Source organism: Panicum virgatum, chromosome 6N, assembly GCF_016808335.1.
Source record: "Panicum virgatum strain AP13 chromosome 6N, P.virgatum_v5, whole genome shotgun sequence".
NCBI lineage: Eukaryota > Viridiplantae > Streptophyta > Magnoliopsida > Poales > Poaceae > Panicum > Panicum virgatum.
This window is the reverse complement of record NC_053150.1, coordinates 7,012,767-7,033,395: the sequence shown is the minus strand read 5'-3', so window position 1 is coordinate 7,033,395 and position 20,629 is coordinate 7,012,767. Positions and strand designations below refer to the sequence as shown.

At 42.8% G+C, this 20,629-nt stretch overlaps 1 protein-coding gene, 1 long non-coding RNA gene and 1 pseudogene across 3 annotated transcripts; 2 read left to right on the top strand and 1 right to left on the bottom strand.

Annotated features, from left to right (window-relative positions):
- Positions 1-132: 132 nt before the first annotated feature.
- Positions 133-3,960, bottom strand: LOC120677423 (annotated as a pseudogene). The gene is made up of 6 exons (XR_005676325.1): positions 3,386-3,960; positions 2,620-2,713; positions 2,020-2,089; positions 1,833-1,937; positions 713-916; positions 133-623 (listed from the first exon to the last, which is right to left on the bottom strand). The product of XR_005676325.1 is annotated as a tobamovirus multiplication protein 2A-like (transcript).
- An 11,217-nt stretch (positions 3,961-15,177) lies between these two features.
- Positions 15,178-16,293, top strand: LOC120677862 (BTB/POZ and MATH domain-containing protein 1-like). The gene has a single exon (XM_039959065.1). The coding sequence runs from the start codon at positions 15,178-15,180 to the stop codon at positions 16,291-16,293; it is 1,116 nt and encodes a 371-aa protein (XP_039814999.1).
- A 612-nt stretch (positions 16,294-16,905) lies between these two features.
- Positions 16,906-20,336, top strand: LOC120677465. The gene is made up of 3 exons (XR_005676338.1): positions 16,906-17,383; positions 17,609-17,747; positions 19,646-20,336. It is a non-coding gene; the product is annotated as an uncharacterized LOC120677465 (long non-coding RNA).
- Positions 20,337-20,629: the final 293 nt, after the last annotated feature.

Here is a 20,629-nt window from a genome sequence, read left to right as displayed (position 1 = left end):
CCAGTCATCAGCCACAGCCAAGCGAACACAGCGAATGATCTTTGACAGAGAACATCTCACTTTTTGGACCATATTAACAGAACCCTTTTTCAATAATAGAATATGCTCTGTCGCCACATCCAAGCTTAATTATTGCAAGAACAGAAGGCCCGGCATTTTCATTCATATGTGCATAGAGATCTCAGGCAATGTGAAGTTTTGGAGTAACAAACATGTCTGGTTTAAACATGGTGCATATAGTGAAAATCACTTCACAGACAGAAGACAGAAGTTTTATGCACATTGAAACATTAACTGAAACACAAACTAGGTTCAGTACTTAACACAAAACCCTGACAGATTCAGTGCCTATACCAGTGGAAGTATGGAGTTCTGACCCTGCAAACCAACGGCCACAGGCAGGCCAAGGCAAAACTCTCCATATTCTACACAATATGGCAACATCGGATAAACCAGGCGTGCATTATCCAGGAGTCGATGTAATTGCACAGTTGCATATAAACATGGAATCACTAGTGCCTGATATCAACCAAGCCTCAGAGAATTGTACATCGGTTTCTTTGCTCTGCAGGAGATATGGTGGCCTGTTGAAACCTGTTTGGATCGAAGCTATCCACCCCATACTGCCACAACAAGATACCGGTGTGAGCAACAAAACAAAGAAAACACGTGAGTGCCATAAAAGCTAAGCAGTTAGAAGAGAGAGTTGCACCTTTTCTCTCATCCTTTGGCTCCATGCATCATTCCGGATTGGGCGGTAGTCGAGATTGGGCACCCTAGGATCAGCAGCAGCTTGCTGATGCTGATTTACCAATGGCTGTCTTATTCCAGACCTCGGGCCAATGTATTCATCATCACTGTCATAATCAGCTTGATTGCCTGACTGTACTATGATAGCCACAGTGAATAGCAATGCCTGCAAAAAAGCAGTTTGCTGCTTTTACTCCTGGCAATTGAAACATTGCATGCTGTGATACTATTACAGTTCTAAGAAACAAAATGGTGAGGCATAGCACGATAATAATGCAAGAAATAATTTAACACACTAAATAGACATCCTTTCAACTCTTTCCAAATATGTTCTAATCATGTCCATTCAAGTCGTCTAACATTACTACTGTCCAATATATGTTTGATGCAGTTACCCGTATAGGTCCATGTTCATATATACCAGACTTCAATTTGATGTCAGTAACCATGCTACCAAACATTAGAAAATATATGTTTAGGTTTTGGTGTGGTGACCTATACCATGGTAAAACACACACCTATTTTTGCGCAAGGCTAGTGATGGAAAATCAAGAAAGTAACCTCAAAGAGACAAACCGAAAATCAATGCGCAAAATTAGAAAGCATGGCATTTACTTTATTTCTCCCAAAGAGTAGAACCTATTAACCTACAGCAAAAGAAAAACACCTGCACTGAAGCAAGCAAGAGTGAACTAAGAGAAGCAGCATAAAGAGGTTATTAAAATGTCAAGACTGACCATCCTGTTTAAACTCTCTGAATAAGCATATCACTAGGATACATTTTTATAGGCTTCTTGAAACTGTTTTACCCCAAATAGCTCTAAAAGTAGATAATAACACTGTTCTGAGCTGTAAAATCCCTACCACTTTTTCACAAAGGCAGGAGCTCTGTTTCATTTCATAATTCCCCTACTGCTAAAATTATTGTTGCCTTTAATTGGATGATTGCCACTACATTGTGATACCAAATTTAGAGCATGCACTCTATGTAGGTATGACTTAATGCATGCGCAGAAGTATTTTGCATCCTGAATGCTTTTATACAGAAATCCAATAATCCAAGGGATGGACAGCTGTTTTACCTCAAATATAACAGCTCCAAGTGCAACCCATTTTGCAATTCTCCAATTCTCTTTCAGAAAGTTGTACACCATGTCAAAGTTACCAGTTTTGTCAACTGGGACCACCTGCAAAGTCCAAATGAGAAAGTAAGTTCAAGAAGAAAAATCACACACAACAAAAGAGGGACTGATCATAAAGTGTATACACCTCTTTCCAATTATGGTTGAAGAAAATGAAGCCTCCCGCAGCAAGCGAACAAAATAATGAGGAATGAATACTATTTGAAATGTCAAGGAAGCATGGTACGCAACCACAGAAAACAAGGTAGGATATGATGGCATGTTGCTAATGGGTGACTGCTATCAAAATCAGTAAATAGGGAACATCATAGCATGATTAGCATCTGAAGCTACATGTGAAACCTTTTGTAATTAATCAATCAAGCCTTTGAACATCTAGTTGCACCTTGCGTAAAATGTCAGTCAAACAATATTCCTACAGTTTGATGTGCCTTGAGGATATGAATCCGTATTGATGATATTGTGGTTGCTATCTATATGATCCGATTGATAGCATAAGACCTGCAGTAGCAACAGGATGGGAAAGTATACAGAAAAAGACAATTCTTTTCAATTTCGATTATCTTTATATTAGGTCATTGCTATTTCTATAAATGGTTTTAGTTAGTAGTACTATTCTATTCCTTTCTCCACTGAGCATAATTACTTTGATAGTTGACGAGACAGAAACAAAACACAGCAATCAAATTGGATAATATAAATATAAATCTAGAGTTGATTTGGATACAACAGACAAGCAGCATCCATTCCTAGCTCCGGCACAACCAAAGATCGATGTGATGAAGAGTACAACACCAACACCAATGACCGCAAAAATAAACCTGCAAAAGATTCAAAACAAAGTGTTAGAAAAGAGATGATGCACAAAGCAGAACATCCAAATAATAGTGGAACTTCACACGTGACTATGGCATATACAGTGTTTGATTGTAATCGTAATCCTTAAGTGATCCTATTACGATCAGAACATTACTACGAGGAGCAAAATTAAAGCAAGCAGATTGGTAGCTCAACAATGGACTTGTTAACATCTCTTCTTTTTTCACAGTATATCAACTCCATAAAGTTAAGAGCATAGCACAGTATGTAAATTCCAGCAGAAAGTTAAAAGAACCCTAATTGAAAAAAAAAACATGATGACGAATTCCCAATACAGTAAGGAAATAACATATTAGCTAAAGGATAACTACTGAAAAAAATGCAGAAAAGGAAAGGAAGATCTGTACGTGGGGCTATATTACTCCACCGCATACTGTACTATTATGTCAGATTATTGCCACGACTACGTGCAACTAAGTGATTATCAAGTTGCAAGATTCCACATTTGTCCATACATAACATGCGGGGGTGTTAACTGTTAAGCTTCTAAATACACACTAGCGGTAGCGTCCGCTGCGTTTCCTAAACAAATCACAGATGCGCCATGAACACATGAATTCCTAGCTTTATACGTAGACAGGGTGAGCAGAGGGGATCACTCGTCACGCACGCACCAGGCACTGGAGAGCCTCTTCGCGGTCCCGTCCGACAGGGCGGCCGCCTCGACCAGGAGCAGCAGCGGCCTCCCGAGCCGCACCAGCTCGCCGCTGGCAGCCACCGCCACCGGCGACGGAGACGGTGGCAGCGGCGGCGGCGGCGGCACCACCTGCAGCCACATCACGAGCAGGTAGGCGCCGTAGCCCACCATGGCCAGCCCGACCGCCATGACGACGAGGTTGAGCAGCTTGAGGACGTACTCGAAGAATCCCCGGCACGCCATGGCCGACGGGGCCGGAAGGCGGGCGCTCCTCTCCGCGCGCACGGGAAGTCAGGAACCGCACCTCACGCCGGAATCTCGACGGCCCGGCCCCGGCGCATCAACGATGGCGGCAGCGGCGGCGGATTCGGCGGAAAGCAGGTGCCTTTGGGCGATCCCGGCTGCGGAACTCGGCGTTCTCGGTCGATTCAGGGCAGCCGGCCTCGAGCAAGGGGAGGGAGGGGCGGATCGCGCCGAGAACAGGGGACTCCGTTGGGATGTTGGAAGTTTGGGGTGGATTTGGAGAAGATGGAATTGCGACGGGGGGTGGGTGACCACGTGGCGTGCGTTTTTTATTTTCCTCGTAAGCCGCAAGGAAGAATTTATTAACCGTTCCATTAAAAAAATTATTAACCGGAAGTTACTGTAAATTACTCAAACAAGTACTATTCTTTATTTTTGGGGTGAAAAAGAGGACATCTTTCTTTTGCTTCCCCTGGCATATATCAGGACTCTATGGAAGTTTTTTTTTGCTAGCATTCATTTTGCCTTAAATCGAGGCTGCCATGCTATCAGCACTGTGTTTGTAATTCACGAATTCATTCCACCACTCTCGTTGCTTCGTCCAGACTTTATCAAAATCTGGTGTGAGGCCCTTGTTGACAAAGTTTGCCACTAATTTTTTCTTGAACGAGCCGAACTGAGTTGCCATCTTCTTAAATGCCCTCCCTTTACTTTGTCAGCTTTGTCTGGGGGAAAGTTGAAGTGCAACGACACCTTTTTCCATAACAATTCTTTCTCTGAATCTTGCACGATATCTTCAGGTCGATCAGAGACTTTATTTCTCTTCCAAAACTTGTATTTTATGGGGACGGATTCCCTAACAAGATATCCCAATTGATTTACAAATGTCATCTTAATTTGACCAGGGGCTAGTGGCTCGCCGGTTGCTTCGTTGATCTCCGTGATGGTCGTACATCCTACCATCTTCCTCTTGGAGCCACATTTCCGTTTAGGCTTCGTCGATCCAGATGCCTGAAAGAATCGCAAATTTATCATGCGGTTTGCTAGCAACTAATGGACGTCGCGGCAGGTATGCGTAACCTGCATAACCCGCAAGCAAGAGTTCCAGATCGAAAATTATCATGATATTAGGTAACTTATTGACTGAAACATTCATAAGAATTTTTAGCTGGAGCACGACTGCTTACACAAGGACTGAAATCATCAACAAAGCTAGCAACAAAACACAAATAGTTCGCAGCTGGGCTGTATGTGTCACAAACAATATCTTGCTCCTAACATATATATTGAGAAATCGTTTATCCTGATGCCTGAAAGAATCACTAAACTTTTATACCTCGGCTTACTCGACATTTTCTTCTTCCTCCCCACTAATATCTTGGTCCTCGTCGCCATGATAATGCAAGTTTAAAAATTGGCTGCCATCGTTCTCGTCCTCATCAAACTCTGGAGCTACGTACGCAGTACTATCACGAATGAGGTCGTGCATTAACTCATCTTGGTTGTCCGTAGGATCCATTTCCACTACCTGAAACAATAAAAAACATTAAGTATTTTCTAGTACTAATAAAATGTACATATTAGCAAAAATATTGTACACATGTTTATATTCATAAATGCTCACATGGTTATTTAGATCCAGAAATCAAAACACCAAGGCAATCATAGCAATTATACAGAGAAATCGAAAAATAATCCGAAGCCTAACTATGAGACTAATAAGCTAAAAGAGCAAGCATGAGACTATGAGACTATGAGTCAAGATCACAAGTTGAATTTGAAACAGTCGCAAAGAGCGAAGCTTTCCGCCCAATAGGTAACGGTTGGGACACCCATTCTCTCTTAGATGTTCACTCCACTCCTATGATCGATTTCAGTAACTGGAGTTTCATGTTGATCTCTACCAGGTCCGAAGTGTCCCTTGAGCTGACAGTTATTGTTCTTAGTGTATCAAGCTGCTCCCTCAAATGTTCCTCTGTGTAGTTGCCCTGGTGGAAACAAGTGATAATTAAGATGATTTTAGATCATGCTACACAAATTATGGTTTCGAACAAAAGCACAACTAATCAGTAAATTGTTCTATAAACTGCCCGACGGGCTTGTTCATGTCCGCGACTAGCAGTTAGTTACTTCAACTAAATGCCCAGATGTTGAATTAACTTAATAATTGGTAAGACTGACTTCAATAATATTACGTGGAGGTGATTTGTACTGTAACATTATGATGAAATAGGCAAGATGAGTGCCCGTAGTGACGTGGTCCTGGAGATCAATAATCTCACTGAGGTGAACTTCTAGGACAAGCTGGATTGGATGGCATAGTTGGAGGATTCCGGACTGTAGACTCCGACGAATTGAAGGTATTCTGTTTATTATAGTTTTTCAACTGATCGATCAGCTGCTAACTCCTCCACCAGACATCAGCTCGGTGGTCAAACCTCAAGTGATCATCATCATTCATTCATCAACTCAACACTGACTGATTAATCACTACCGCAACAGACGTGATCAAGAATTGATCACGGTACAATAAACAGTATTATATATACGATCAAGGATTATTTGATTCATATAAACTACTAGAAGTTAATTATTGTACTACATACTAGTGCTAGGGTAATTGTGCAATGTGGGGGAGCTCTCATGGAGCTACATGTTTTAAGGCAGCTTTCCATGGAGTCAACCTGCTCTCATCAGTTGCATGCCATGCTGTGTAGAATCTGTGTTTCTGCAAGTGCAAGTAATGAATTATGATGATGTACTCCTACTTGTGTCCAAAGCATTGTCCCCTTTACTATTTCAGCCATCGGATGATACCATATACTAATATACTATCTACTAGTAGATGCAGGATTTCTGGGATCCTTGTGACTGAAAATTTTGTGTGGGCCATATATGACTTATGGGCCCTTTTATTTTGTGATTATACTAATATACAGTGACAATAATTCTCAATAGCATGTTAAACCTGAACATCAGGCGTGAGATTTTTATGCTTTAAGCTAGTGCGGTAAAGAAAGGAAAAGAACAGCATCTGTTACTACCTAGAATGATTTGGAAAAGGAAGAAATCACGATCAGGCGTCTCTTGGACACTGAAGATTCAGGCCCACAGTTCTACACTTCTACTGCTCCTGTCACAAGATTTAAATGATGAGGAAATACACAAATGAAGTAATTGTCGGTGCAAGTTCAACAACACATACTCATGTCAAAGCAGTAAGATCCAAGCAAGGAGGGACGAATTCCAGTAACAAATTATTAACAAGTAGTTATCCCCAAAAAATACAGCAACATTTTCACCTGATGACGACGAGGTTGGGGCGCGGCCTTGGACGGCGGGGGCAGGGCGGCGTTGGGGACGCGCGAAGGCTGGCCGGGGATCCACGCGCGGCAGCGGGGGCGGGGGCGGTGGCGCACGGGGCTGGTGCAGGGCGGCGTCGGGGGGCGCCGCGCCGGAGACGAGGTAGTGGCGGCGCGCGCACGGGGCCGGGGTAGGGCGGCGGGGGCAGGGCGGCACCGGGGATGAGGCGCCGGAGGACGTCGTGCCGGCGCGGCGTGCCGGGCCGGGGAGTTCGACGGCGAACCGCGGCGGCGCACGCGGGCGAGGGCCGGCCGGGGATCCACGCGCAGCCGGGGGCGGGGGTGGCGCGGCGGCGCACGAACGCGGGCGAGCAAGCAGGGGGCGCGGGCGGGGCAACGACCATGTCGATCTAAATTCTGTGATTTGGGGGAGAGAAGAAAAGGGATTTGTTGGGAAGGTTAGTGCCGGCTGGTATTACCAGCCGGCACTAACATGCCCCTATGACATCAGCGAGACAAGTTAGTGCCGGCTAGTAATCCTAGCCGGCACTAACGTGCGCACGTTAGTGCCGGCTAGGTTTACCAGCCGGCACTAACTTGTCCAAACTGGCAGGAAAGAAAATTTGGCTGCGCCAATTCTCTTTTACACAAAATTTTTAATATTAGTAAATGTATTCATAATTGGCTTAATAAATAGATTAATAAATTGAAAATTGATATCGTAATTTTTTAAGTATATTGTTAATTATATCTACACAATAATAATAGTAATTGAAGTAAATTAACGAATATGCAACCATTATCAATTATGTGTAGCGTATAGGGTTTATATGTGTATATAATTCTGTTATTCATAATAAATTAAAAACATTTCATTTTGATCCATGCAAAAATATTCAAAAAAAATTTCAATAGTAGCATATACAATGATGTAATCAATTCGCATATTACTTGATTATTTGTTTGTAATTTAATATTTCAATGCTTCTAGTAATGCAAAATTAGTGAATGTAAATAATATTTATATCATGCAAAAATATAATATTATCTGAAGATGATATTGTGTCCTAATTGGATGAATAGTATCGAGAATTGAGACAAATACGACGCGGTGCGTTACATTACATCACTTAATGAGAAAATACAATATATAATTTATATAAAAGTACTACTCATCATCATTATCTACTGGAACATTGATAATCTTCCTTTTGACGAAAGTGCCTTGGACGTGATCACGGCGTAAGTAAGGCGTGTCCTCTTTGGATAAGAGGATGCTGGGGTCAACGTCAACTGAGAATGGAGGAAGGTCATTAATCTGGTCATAATCTTCCGAATTGTCCTAAATATTCTCGACTCCAATAACTTTTCTTTTTCCTGGAAGAACTATGTGCCATTTCGGCTCATTTCCAGCCTTGTCTGCTTGAGACGTCTTATCCGACTTCTTCTTCGGTTTGCTCGACATGTCCTTCACATAGAACACTTGTGTCACATCCTTGGCTAGAACGAATGGTTCATCTTTATATCCAATCTTTTTAAAATCGACTATGGTCATCCCATACCGGTCCTTCTTTACGCCTCCTCCAGCCACCTATTCGCAACGAAACAGAGGGACAACTATGGGTCCATATTCAAGTTCACATATCTCCTCTATGACACCATAGTAGTTGTTCTTTTCTCCATTACTGTTTACTATACACATACGGACACCACTGTTTTGGTTGGTGCTTTTTTTATCTTGAGCTCTCGTGTAAAATGTATACCCATTGATTTCGTACCCTTGGTATTGCTGGACGGTTATTGATGGTCCCCTGGCCAGCCATTGAAGTTCTTGATCAACTGTGTTGTTGCCCAATAATTTTTGTCTGAACCAGCCGCCAAAAGTTTTTATATGTTGGCGTGTAATCCAAGCAAAATTCTTCTGTGGATTTTCGGACCGTATAATATTCATGTGCTCATCAATATATGGAGCCATCTTGGATGAATTCTGAAGAACCGTGAAGTTTGCTTGGCTGAATTCACTACAAGAGATGTTCATATTACATTTCTTTCCTAGTGTGCCTTTTCCCTTTAGTCGCCCCTCATGGTGTGACACGGGGAGCCCAATCGGATTGAGATCAGGAAGATAGTCAACGCAAAACTCAATGACCTCCTCTGTTCCATAGCCCTTAGCAATGCATCCTTCTGGGCGAGAACGTTTGCGCACGTACTTCTTCAATACGGCCATGAACCTCTCGAAAGGGAACATATTGTGTAAAAAAACAGGACCCATGATAGTTATTTCTGTCACAATATGAACTAGAAGGTGTGTCATAATATTGAAGAAGGAAGGTGGGAAGACCATCTCGAAGCTGACAAGACATTCGACAATGTCTTTCTGCAGCTTTATTAGATTATTTGGATTAATTGCTTTTTGCGAAATTTCATTCATGAACGCACAAAGCTTTACAACTGCCAATCTCATATTTTCTGGTAAAACACCCCTCAGTATAACCGGAAGTAATTGTGTCATCAGGACGTGGCAGTCATGGGACTTCAAGTTTTGGATTTTCTTCTCTTTCACATTTATTATGCCCTGTATATTTGAGGAGTACCCAGACGGGACCTTGATACTGTTCAAGCAATCGAACATACTTTCCTTCTCCTCTTTGCTCAGATTATAGCTGGCAGGTTTTAAATAGTGGCATCCTTTGTCTCTCTTCTCGGGTTGCAAGCCTTGTCGTCCTGCTAGCTGCTGCATGTCGCGCCTTGCTTCCAATGTGTCTTTTGACTTACCATACACACCCAGAAAGCCTAGTAGGTTCACGCAAAGATTCTTCGACAGATGCATCACATCAATTGCGTTGCGAACCTGTAAGACTTGCCAATAAGGTAGGTTCCACAATATAGACTTCTTCTTCCACATTGGAACATGTCCCTGGTCATCCTTGGGAACAGGTTGGCTACCGGGACCCTTTCCAAATACTACCTTCACATCCTTGATCATCGAGAACACACGCTTTCCATTACGGAATAGAGGCTTAGGACGAGTTTCAGGCTCTCCTTTGAAATGCTTCCCTTCGGTTCTTAGGGGGTGATCGGTAGGAAGAAATCGACGATGGCCCATGTATACGCACTTCTTACAGTGTTTCAAATAAATGCTATTGGTCTCATCATAACAGTGGGTGCAGGCCATGTATCCCATGTTCGACTGTCCCGAAAGTTTTGCAAGTGCAGGCCAATCATTGATGCATACAAAAAGCAAAGCTCAGAGGTTGAAGGACTCCTGTTTATACTCATCCCACACACATACACCTTCTTCTTTCCAGAGTAGTAAGAGATCATCCATCAAGGGTTGCAGGAACACATCAATGTCGTTGCCAGGTTCTTTTGGCCCTTCTATAAGCACCGGCATCATGATGAACTTACGCTTACACAACCAAGGAAAAAGGTTGAACATACATAGGGTCACGGGCCATGTACTATGAGCGCTGCCAAACTCACCATACGGATTCATTCCATCCGCACTTAGAGCAAATCTTATATTCCTTGGGTCGTTGTCAAATTGAGGATACTCTCGGTTAAGGTTTCTCCACTGGGACCCATCTGCTGGGTGTCTGATCATGTGATCCTCCTTACGGTCTTCTTTGTGCCACCGCATCAACTTGGCGTTATCCTTGTTTTTGAAAAAGCGCTTCAGACGTGGTATTATAGGGAAGTATCACACCAATTTTGCGGGAACTCTCTTCTTTACCGGCTACCCATCAACATCATCTGGATCATCTCGCCTGATCTTATACCGCAATGCGCTGCAAACAAGACAAGCTTCCAAGTTCTCGTATTCGCTGCGATACAGGATGCAGTCGTTAGGACATGCGTGAATCTTCTGCACGTCCAATCCAAGAGGGCAAACCATCTTTTTAGCTTCGTATGTTGTTGACGGTAGTTCATTAACCTCAGGAAGTATGTTCTTTACAATCTTTAATAGCTCACCAAATCCCTTATCGGTAATACCATTAGTTGCCTTCCATTTCAGCATCTCCAGCGTGGTACCCAACTTCTTTTGCTCTGGTTTGCAATTAGGGAACAACGGCCTTTTGTGATCCTCCAACATCTTCTCGAACTTTAATGCCTCCTTCACAGTCTCACTGTCTTTTCTGTGCATCAAGCAACGCACCTAGCTCGTCAGGTGGATCCTCTTGTGCAACATTTGCTTCACCCTCGTCCATTGGTTCATCTTGAAACCCACCTGCTTCATGAACCCATGCCCAATCTGGAAGATTGTTATCACCATCGTCATCTTCTTCATTATCTTCCATCATAACTCCAACTTCGCTGTGCTTAGTCCAAAGGCTATAGTTACTTATGAAACCATTCAAGGCCAGGTGATTCCATATAGTATCTCTTTTTCGGAATTCCTTTTTATTTTCGCAAACACTGCATGGACAACACATTAAACTCTTTGGCGACCTATTTGCCATTGCCGTTTTGAGAAAAAAAATCTAAACCCTGAATCCACGCCGAGGTGCTCCGGCTTCCGTGTATCCATTGCCGGTCCATCTGTGCAAATTAAAAAAAAAATCATGCTCATTATCCCTAAAAACAGGTTACTATGAAGTAATTCAAAAAAAATGTAAATGTGTCATAGACCACCTATCTAGTAAATTTAAACTAAATAGCAAAATAAATTGGCACAATAACATATACACATGTCACCATGAAATAATTCAAAAAAAACTCATTCTAAATGTGTGATAGTCAAACTATATAGTAATCATTCTCTAAAAAGCAACAAATCAATTCTACCTTGCTCAAATTAATGAACAAATTAATAAATCATGCTCATTTTTCCTCATCCTTAAAATCTTTAAAATTTTGCATAATAACATATACACATGTCCCCGTGAAATAATTCAAAAAAATTACTCTAAATGTGTCATAGTCAAACTATCTATAAAACCTTCTCTAAAAAGTAACAAATCAATTCTATTTTACTCAAATTAGTGAATAAATTGGAAAATTATGCTCATTTTTCCTCAATCTTAAAATCACTATTTTTTTATCTAGAAAGCATGAAACAAAGAATAAACACCGTGAAAGAAGAGTGGAAGAAGCTACTAACCTTTGGTGCACTTGGATGTGTGAAATCCTCACAAATTTAGGGGAAAATGGGCAGCACCTCCCCTCTAACACGCCATGAGAGAGAGGAGGAGCTCGGCCAAATGAAATGGTCGGGCTGGGGAAGGAGTGCCTGGCTTATATGGGGCAAGTTAGTGCCGGCTAGTGGGTTTAGCCGGCACTAAGTGTGGACGTTTAGTGCCGGCTAGATCTACCAGCCGGCACTAACATGCAATTGACCAAGTTAGTGCCGGCTAGAATCCCCAGCCGGCACTAACGTGTTTTTTGACCGTTGTGGCAGACGGGCTGACCGTTGGGGGATGGCACGTTAGTGCCGGCTGGAGTTTCTAGCCGGCACTAACGTACCCGCTTTGTACGGTTCATGCACGTAAGTGCCGGCTCCTATTTGACCGGCACTAACGTGCTGGTACCAATGTACCATACTCCAACAGTGTTTGGTTAGCCTACAGATGTTCCAAAACTGATAGCAAACTCATTTCTTAACAGAAATATAAGGATGTAAGCGGGACTATTCACAGACTTGGTGACATAATTAAAGACCTCTCGTGAGAAAGTGTGAGCTAGAGAGTCATCCCACTTCCCCCAGCCATAGGGCTGCTTATATAGTGGGGGTGCTTGTTTTCACGTGTTTCATTATTTTTTCCAGATATTACAAATATATCCTTTGTTATTACAGATACACCTCACTAGGTCTATTCCCCCAATGGTAGCCCCTCATCTACTTTGGCTTGGTTGGTAAAACAAGGCGAAGTAGTTAAATATGGAAAATGCCTAGCTTCTACTATCACTTTGGTAGTGAGGAATGCCCTCACCACTCCCGCACCAGCGCGTACGTCTCACTAAAAAATCTTCCCAAAAATCCTATGGAAAAAAAGATGGAGAAAAGAGCATGAACGCCTATCAGGCCTACACAAGTATGAAGTGTACAATCTAAGAGGTCTATGTCTCTTTCAGCATCGAAGGAAGGGATCGTCGATGACGATAAGCGGCAAGGACTTCACTGCTTGCTTTTCTCAATGTGGTGGAAGACGCCAAAGGTGTCAGCGAGTCTCTCCAGTCGAAGCGTGTCATTGGAGGCAAAGAGGTCGATAGGGTCGCTCTCATCGCCGAAGACGTAGGCGAGCCCCTCAAGCTGAAGCATATTGGTGGAAGCGAAGTTGGGACGCCAAAGGTGTTGGAGTGCCACTTGAGCCGAAGCATGTCGGCGGAGGCGAAGAGGTTGTCGGAGACCCTCTTGTCAAAGCTGTAGTCGCCGAAAATGTGGATGAGCCCCTTGAGCGGAAGCGTGTCAGCGGAGGCAAAGAGAGGCTTGGCGCCGCCTTCTTTTCATAGCTTTACGATCACCAAACAATATCTGAATTTTGGGACAAATTGATTCTTCAATGTGTCCCTCCCTAGCCTCTCTTGGCTGGTGCTCGTAAGTCTTTATGCATTGCCGAAGTAGTTGTCGTTATCTATGCGAAAATAACCTTTTGTGGAATCAAATTAATATTTATCAGAATAGAGAATAATTAATTTCCACAGTGTAGTATGAATAATATGCATGATTACGTTCGAAGATATCAGGGGTGGAAAATACATACAGAAAATGCCATGAGCAAATAAGAGCCAGCGAATATAGCCGCCAATTCAACAACCTGAAAGTGTATATATGAGTATAAAACATTCTAGCAACAACTCAACAGTAGTATAAGTCATTGGCCTGGCCTCGTCATTCGGAGGAGAAATGTATTTTAAAAATTCCGGCCAGGAAGCACTAAGCACGGTCTTCTTGATGTAACGCTCTTGGTAACTTTTTATAAAGCTTTCTTTATCGAAAAAATATTTAGCGAAGAGACGTGACTGGGCTCTGTTCCAGCGAGGAATAAAATCAAACAAAAGCTAGAATAGAACCAAAGAACCTAGAACATTCTGTGAATCTAGAACATTCTTTTTTAAAAGATATAATATTTTTGTAAGAAGCTAAAACATTCTTTTTTACAAAGGTACTTCGTTATCTGAAAGTGAATTAAAACATTTTTATGTCTGCAATTAAATTAAAACTATTTTATATTACACGAAATAATAAATAGAAGTACATCTATACTCCCTCGGTCCATAAAACAATGTAATTCTTGTTCCGTCCTAAGTTAAAATAATTTAATTTTGACTACATTTACGGAGGAGAGCATTATGATTAATATTATCAATTAATTATATTATGAAATATATTTCACGATAAATCTAGTGATACTTATTTGAAGGGTAAGTTATAATACTTTTTAATAAATGGTTTGGCTTAGGACAAATCTAGAAATACATTTTTTTTTGGATAAAGGAGTACATGATTCTATTGGCGCCAAGATTTTGTAAGTGGAGATGGGCTGTGAAACGAATGCTAGTAACCAGTGAGCCGATCGAATCGAAAGGAGTCAATTGAATTTGTCAAGTCGAAATAGGGAAGGGATGTGTTGCAAAAACATATATATATATATATATATATATATATATATATATATATATATATATATATATATATATATATATATATATATATATATATATATATATTTGGGACCTGCTGCACACGCGACAGCGCTTCCACCTGCACACCTCCTCATACTACCATGTGTTCGGTCGTTGTTGTTCATCTTTCCGGACCAATCCGTGCTCCCCCGCCCCCGCTGCTTGGCCGCCCGGCACCGGCGGCTCGCCGCCACCTCCACAGCCGCCCGCCACCACGGCCGGTGCTAATTATTGATTATAGACTACTAAATTAATGGTTAGATGTTTCTGATTATTGTGAAAATTTTAAGGTTTTTTCTATCGCGTCTTGCGAGGATTAATGTGGAGCGTGAGTCTCTAATTAATATTAAGATAAGATAGATATAGATTTATATTTTTATAGGCTAGTTCAGATTACGTGGTTGCACTGTTAGGAATCATATATGAGTATCGGAACAGAACTCTCCATTTGGTTTCCTTTTCTTGGGCCCTTCCGATAATGTCCTATCAAAATACGAACTAAACTGAAGTCCGATCAATATATATGTAGTATACATAGATCTACAAGCTGCAGGTGTCCAACAACAGCAGCAGCAGCAGTACGTCGATCTAGCACGGCACAATGTCTAGCTCTCCGGCGTCGTGGGACTGCGACGGCAGCGGCAGCGCGTCGACCACCTTCGCCGTGAAGGAGACCGGGTGGCATGTCTTCCAGGCCGAGTACTCTGAGTTCAATGGCATCGGCGCCATGAGGCACATCAAATCGAGCACCTTCTTCGTCGGAGGGCACAGCTGGCTTATCACGTTCTTCCCCGACGGTTTGAGCGAGGATGTCAACAAGGACTGGATATGCTTCGGCCTCCACCTTGAAAAGCGTGGTGCGACCGGCAGCGGCGTCGGCGGCCGCGAGGTCACGGTACTGGCCAAGTTCAGCTTGCTTGATGAGGCCGGAGATCCATCTTACACGAAAGCTGACAAGTTCACCTTCGCAAGAACATTTGAATCCTTGGCGCTCCAGCGGTTCATTCGGAGGAAGGAATTCGAGTCATCCTATGTAAGAGACGGCAGGTTCAGCGTAAGGTGTGATCTCTCGGTGGTCGAGAAGGTGTGCACCGAGGTGTTGGTGCCGCCGCCGGAGCTGCACCGGCATCTCGCCGACCTCCTCGCCAGCGGCATTGGGTCGGACGTGACGTTAGAGGTCGGCGAGGAGGAGTTCAAGGCGCATAAGAGCATGCTCGCCGCGCGGTCGCCGGTGTTCAAGGTGGAATTCTTCGGCGGCCCGTTGATGGAGAACACCGGCGATCGTGCCAAGATCGACGACATGGAGCCGAGGGTGTTCAAGGCCTTGCTGGGCTTCATCTACACCGACTCGTTGCCGGAGATTGAGCCCACGGAAAGGGTAGTGATGGCTCAGCATCTGCTTGTTGCGGCGGACAAGTACGACATTCAGAGGCTCAAATCGATCTGCGAGTACATTCTCTGCACCTACCTCAACGCAAGTGTAGCGGCGACTACGCTTGTGCTTGCTGAGCAGCATCGATGCCATCGGCTCAAGGAGGCATGCTTAAGGATACTCAAGTCCCCGGACAATAAGGTGGCTCTGGGGTGCGATGACTGCCAGTATTTGTTAGGCATTTTCCCCTCTCTTCTCAAGGAACTGCATGAGACTGCCCAAAATACCCCTCACTGCCCTTTCGTGACCTCAGCAGGAGATGGGCCCGGAGCGGGGCCATGGTAGACCTGGGCATGGGCTGCCCGACCCGACGGACCCGACCCAACCCGCCCGAAAATAGCCCGACCCGACCCGACCCGAAGAGTTTGATGGGCGGGCTCGGGTCAAAATTTTTGACCCGGTATGACTGACGGGCCGGGCACGGGCTAAAAATTTTGACCCGAAACCCGAAAAACCCGAAGGAACCCGACATTTTACATAGGCCCGGCCCGACCCGACCCGAACCCGACCCGACCCGACTGCCTGTCGGGTCGGGTGCGGGCTCAATTTTACGGCCCGGCCACCGGGTCGGGTCGGGCACGGGCCGCTAGAAAAAACACCGGGCTTTTTTTGGCCCGACCCGAACCCGACCCGGCCCGGAGGATGCCCAGGTCTAGGCCATGGCAACACATCCAACGGTGGAGATTATGCCTGTGAGCACATATGCATGTGGTAAGGACTTTTCGTGGATTTTACAAGTGCACATGTGCTCACAGGTACTATCTGAGCCGTTGAAGCCAGACGGGGTGCTAAGATTCGTGCACGTTGAGAAAAATGTACTGATGTTGGCCTTAAGGGCAATATGGGAACTTTAGGATGCCGAAAAGTAGTATAGACCCACGTCTTCCTTCTTCTTTTTTCCCGGGCGTGCGATTCGAATGCCGCCAACGCCGGCGCTCTCGGCTCCGCTTGCGCCGTCCCCGTCGGAGCCGCCGGCGGCACAACTCGCCGCCAACGACGGCGCTGCGCCCTCGCCCTTAATCTCCGCTTGCCGCCGGGACATCTCATCTGCCCTTCTCCAAGGAATGGAGGCGAGAAGTTCCACCCCAATCCACTGAGCGCTCGCCGCCGGCGCCTGGCCGGATTCCCTAGTAAGTAAATGGCAGGGGGACCAACATCTTCCGGCAAGGAGAAATGTCCGGCAACGGTGTCGCCGTTCCTGGGATCCCCATCCCCCGGTAAGTGTACCATCTTGGAACTGCAGGTGTCGAGGGAGGGGGAGTAGCGCCTGTAGGAAGGCCCTCCCCGGCGATGGTGCGAGGGACGTCGCCGGTGCGGCCGCTGCCTACTTCTCCAGAAGCGGCGCCGCTGGCACCGGTGCTCCTAACCAGCACAGGTAAAATACCACGCATTTGGAACTTGCAATTGCTTGCTGCCATGGAGAGTTAATGATTGGGAAAGATGCTTGGTCAGTAGATTTGCAAAGTTATTATAAACCGCAATACATGAATAGTTGAAGCATTTTGTAGACATATTTATAGTTTATGAGCTTACAGTGTTTAGAATATATTAGCATTGGATAGGAGTGCCATTGAGACTGCTCTTCTTACTTCCAATGTAGGAGCCACTGCTGATAAAAGCGATCCCTTCTAACACTATTTTCTAAGGACATACTGTCCAAGCGTAAGTCTAGATTGGACAAAATGGAGATGGTTCTTTATTGGTGATGGAGCTGAAGCAAACATGTGCATTGGTTGCAGGTAATTTTGCATCAACATCTCACTAAATCTTGTTGAGAGCTTGCCTACTAGCATGCCATTAGAGTCATTGGTGCTTTCTTGTGGTATTTTGGAATTTTCATCATGAAGTTTAGTTGTGCAATGTGTAATGACCTAAATCTTATCATAAAATCTATTTTTATATTTCGTGGATTTTATTTTGTAAGAAAAATAGTGAGACCTCTTTCCCCTTTACCCCCAATATTAGACATTTCAAATACATTCCCCAATATTAGACATTCCAAATAACAAAATGCACATGTTTCTTGCATATTCCTTTTCTGTGATGGAACTACTTATTGCAATGTTTGATAAACCGCTAGTAGCCATGGACATGTTTCTGGTCTCTGCACCCACCGGTTGCTATTCCGGGGCTTGTCTATATTTTTTCTCATTGTGTGCATTCTGCTATGGCAAGGTTCACATTTTCAAAGTATTAGATTTTGCAATATCTGTGTTCTAAAGTCTCACACTTCTAATATTGACAGAAAATAATTCCTTCCTATGTAGATGTATTTGAAGCAGTCACATTTCTGCGTAGGTCATGACTAGGACAAAATTTTAAAAGGCAAAAAAATAATGGAGTTCATAACTGTGTAATAAAGAACTAGTGAGTTCATAGGTCAAAAATAAAATGAGTCGCATCCACGTCGACCTGCATTGAACAGCTTGTGATCTCAGCTAACATTTTGGCTAATAGATAAACATTTTGTTGTACTATATATATATATATAGCATAAAATGTTCCTCAATATCAAATATTATGTTATATATATTATTATGAAATGATTAGATGTTGGCTGAAGTGTCTGATATTGAGGGACATTTCATGCTATATATAGCATGATGAAATGTTTAGATGTTGGCTGAAATGTGACAAATGTCTAATGTTGAGGAACATTTGATGCCATATATATCATAATGAAATGTTTAGATGTTGGCTGAAATGTCCGATATTGAGGAACATTTTATGCTATATACCATAATGAGATGTTTAGATATTGGCTGAAATGTCTGATATTGAGGGACGTTTCATGCTATATATAGCATAATGAGATCTTTAGATATTTGCTGAAATGTCTGATATTGAGGTACATTTTCTGCTCTATATAGCATAACAAAATGTCCGGATGTAGTATAATATCTATGTTTCTTGTTGATGCATTTATTTGATCATTTTGTGAACACTTATACCAATCATGACAGTACGACCATGAGTAAAATGGTCTATGTTTTTTTCTCTTGTAATTTTAGAATTACTACTTCTTGAACATTTTATTTATCTATCTTTAATATAAATTTATATTGGTACAAAAAGCCATGAGACTCTAGCTGATATGGTTGGCATAAACTTTGCATATTGCTGAACACTAGAGCAAAATTTCTCAAAAGCATACAATTTGCATATTTGACTAGCATATGGTTTGCCTAGCTGATAACTTATCTTCTAAATGTCTAACACCCAGGAATTAGTTTTAAGATGAAGCACTAGAGATGTTGCCAAGATAAATCAGACTTTCTTGTTCTTAAGTTCTTCATTGGCATTGTTGATTTATTCTTATCTGCATACAATCAGGACTTTTTCTACCGATGAATGTTTTGCTCGACACTAATTGATTAGTGTGAATAAAAAACAAATAAATTATCCTACATCCTACTGTTCTTCCTTTTCTTGTTACACCTGTTTTCTTTGGCCTTGTTCTTCCTCCAATTCGTCTCTGAACAAGAATCACTCTTCCTCTGGCTGCATACACAGTTTGCTCCTTGGGGGAATTTCTATGCTTTAAAAAGTTACTTGAGCTGCATATACAAGAACTTCTGTCGCTTTGATGTCCTTTGCATTTCTCATCCCCGTTTTGTGGTGGTTTTGGCACATGCAGGAGGATTCGAGGAGTGCAAAACTGACTTGATTGCAATTAAGGAGAGAAACAGTACGGGGGAGACACCCTGCAGGCTACAAGAACACACCCCCAACGGCAGCCATATACCGAAAGTGGTTCTTAATGAGTCCCTGTGGTCTCTAAATCTTAATGTTCAGTTAGCCGAGAATAACCTGCTGCTTCATCTAAATATGTAGTTGCAGAAGAGTTTTAAAATTGATTCACATAGCAGCTCATTAAAGAAGTGTGAATCTTTCAGTACAACATGGAATTATGCAGTTTTAGAAGTGTCATTTAAATGTGCCATTATGTCCGTTAATGAATCACGAAAGGTGTGGAATTTTAGGATCATTTAGAAGCATTTTGTACTCTTTCTATTTTCGGTCAATAATAGAAGTGTGAGATTTGAGAACACAGACGGCATTAGAAATTCTAATGCTTTGAACATTTATATCTTGCCATAGCAGAATGTACACACTTATATCTTTAGCTTTGAACGCAGACGGCATTTTGTACTCTTTGAACATTTATATCGTGCCATAGCAGAATGTACACACTTATATCTTTAGCTTTGAGCACAGATGACATTTTGTACTCTGTGAACATTTATATCTTTAGCTTTTGGGGGGCAACATGCCCGCTTAGTCTGTACCAATTCAAAGAATTCAGTTGCCAAGCAAATCTTCAGTCATCTATAGTGTTTAAATGTCTTCAAAGTTAATTATGTGAAACATCGTGAAAACTGAGGTGAACTATTAGTATCTGCTCTTGGGCACCAATCTACTACTTCTGAATGTTCAATTACCTTTCCCCTACAGGTGCAAGGCATGGTTGTAGCCTGTAAAGGTAGTGACAAAATTCTTCAAACAAGATCAAGCTTCGTATTTTTAATGAGTCACATGAATGCTTTTTCATTCAAGAGCTGAGCCATACTTGTTCCATAGTAGCTTGTTGTGTACACATGGGAGAAAATGCTAAGATTTA

Coding starts and splice junctions, on each gene's coding strand:
- LOC120677862 (XM_039959065.1), top strand. CDS start 15,178: ATGTCTAGCTCTCCGGCGTCGTGGGACTGCGACGGCAGCGGCAGCGCG.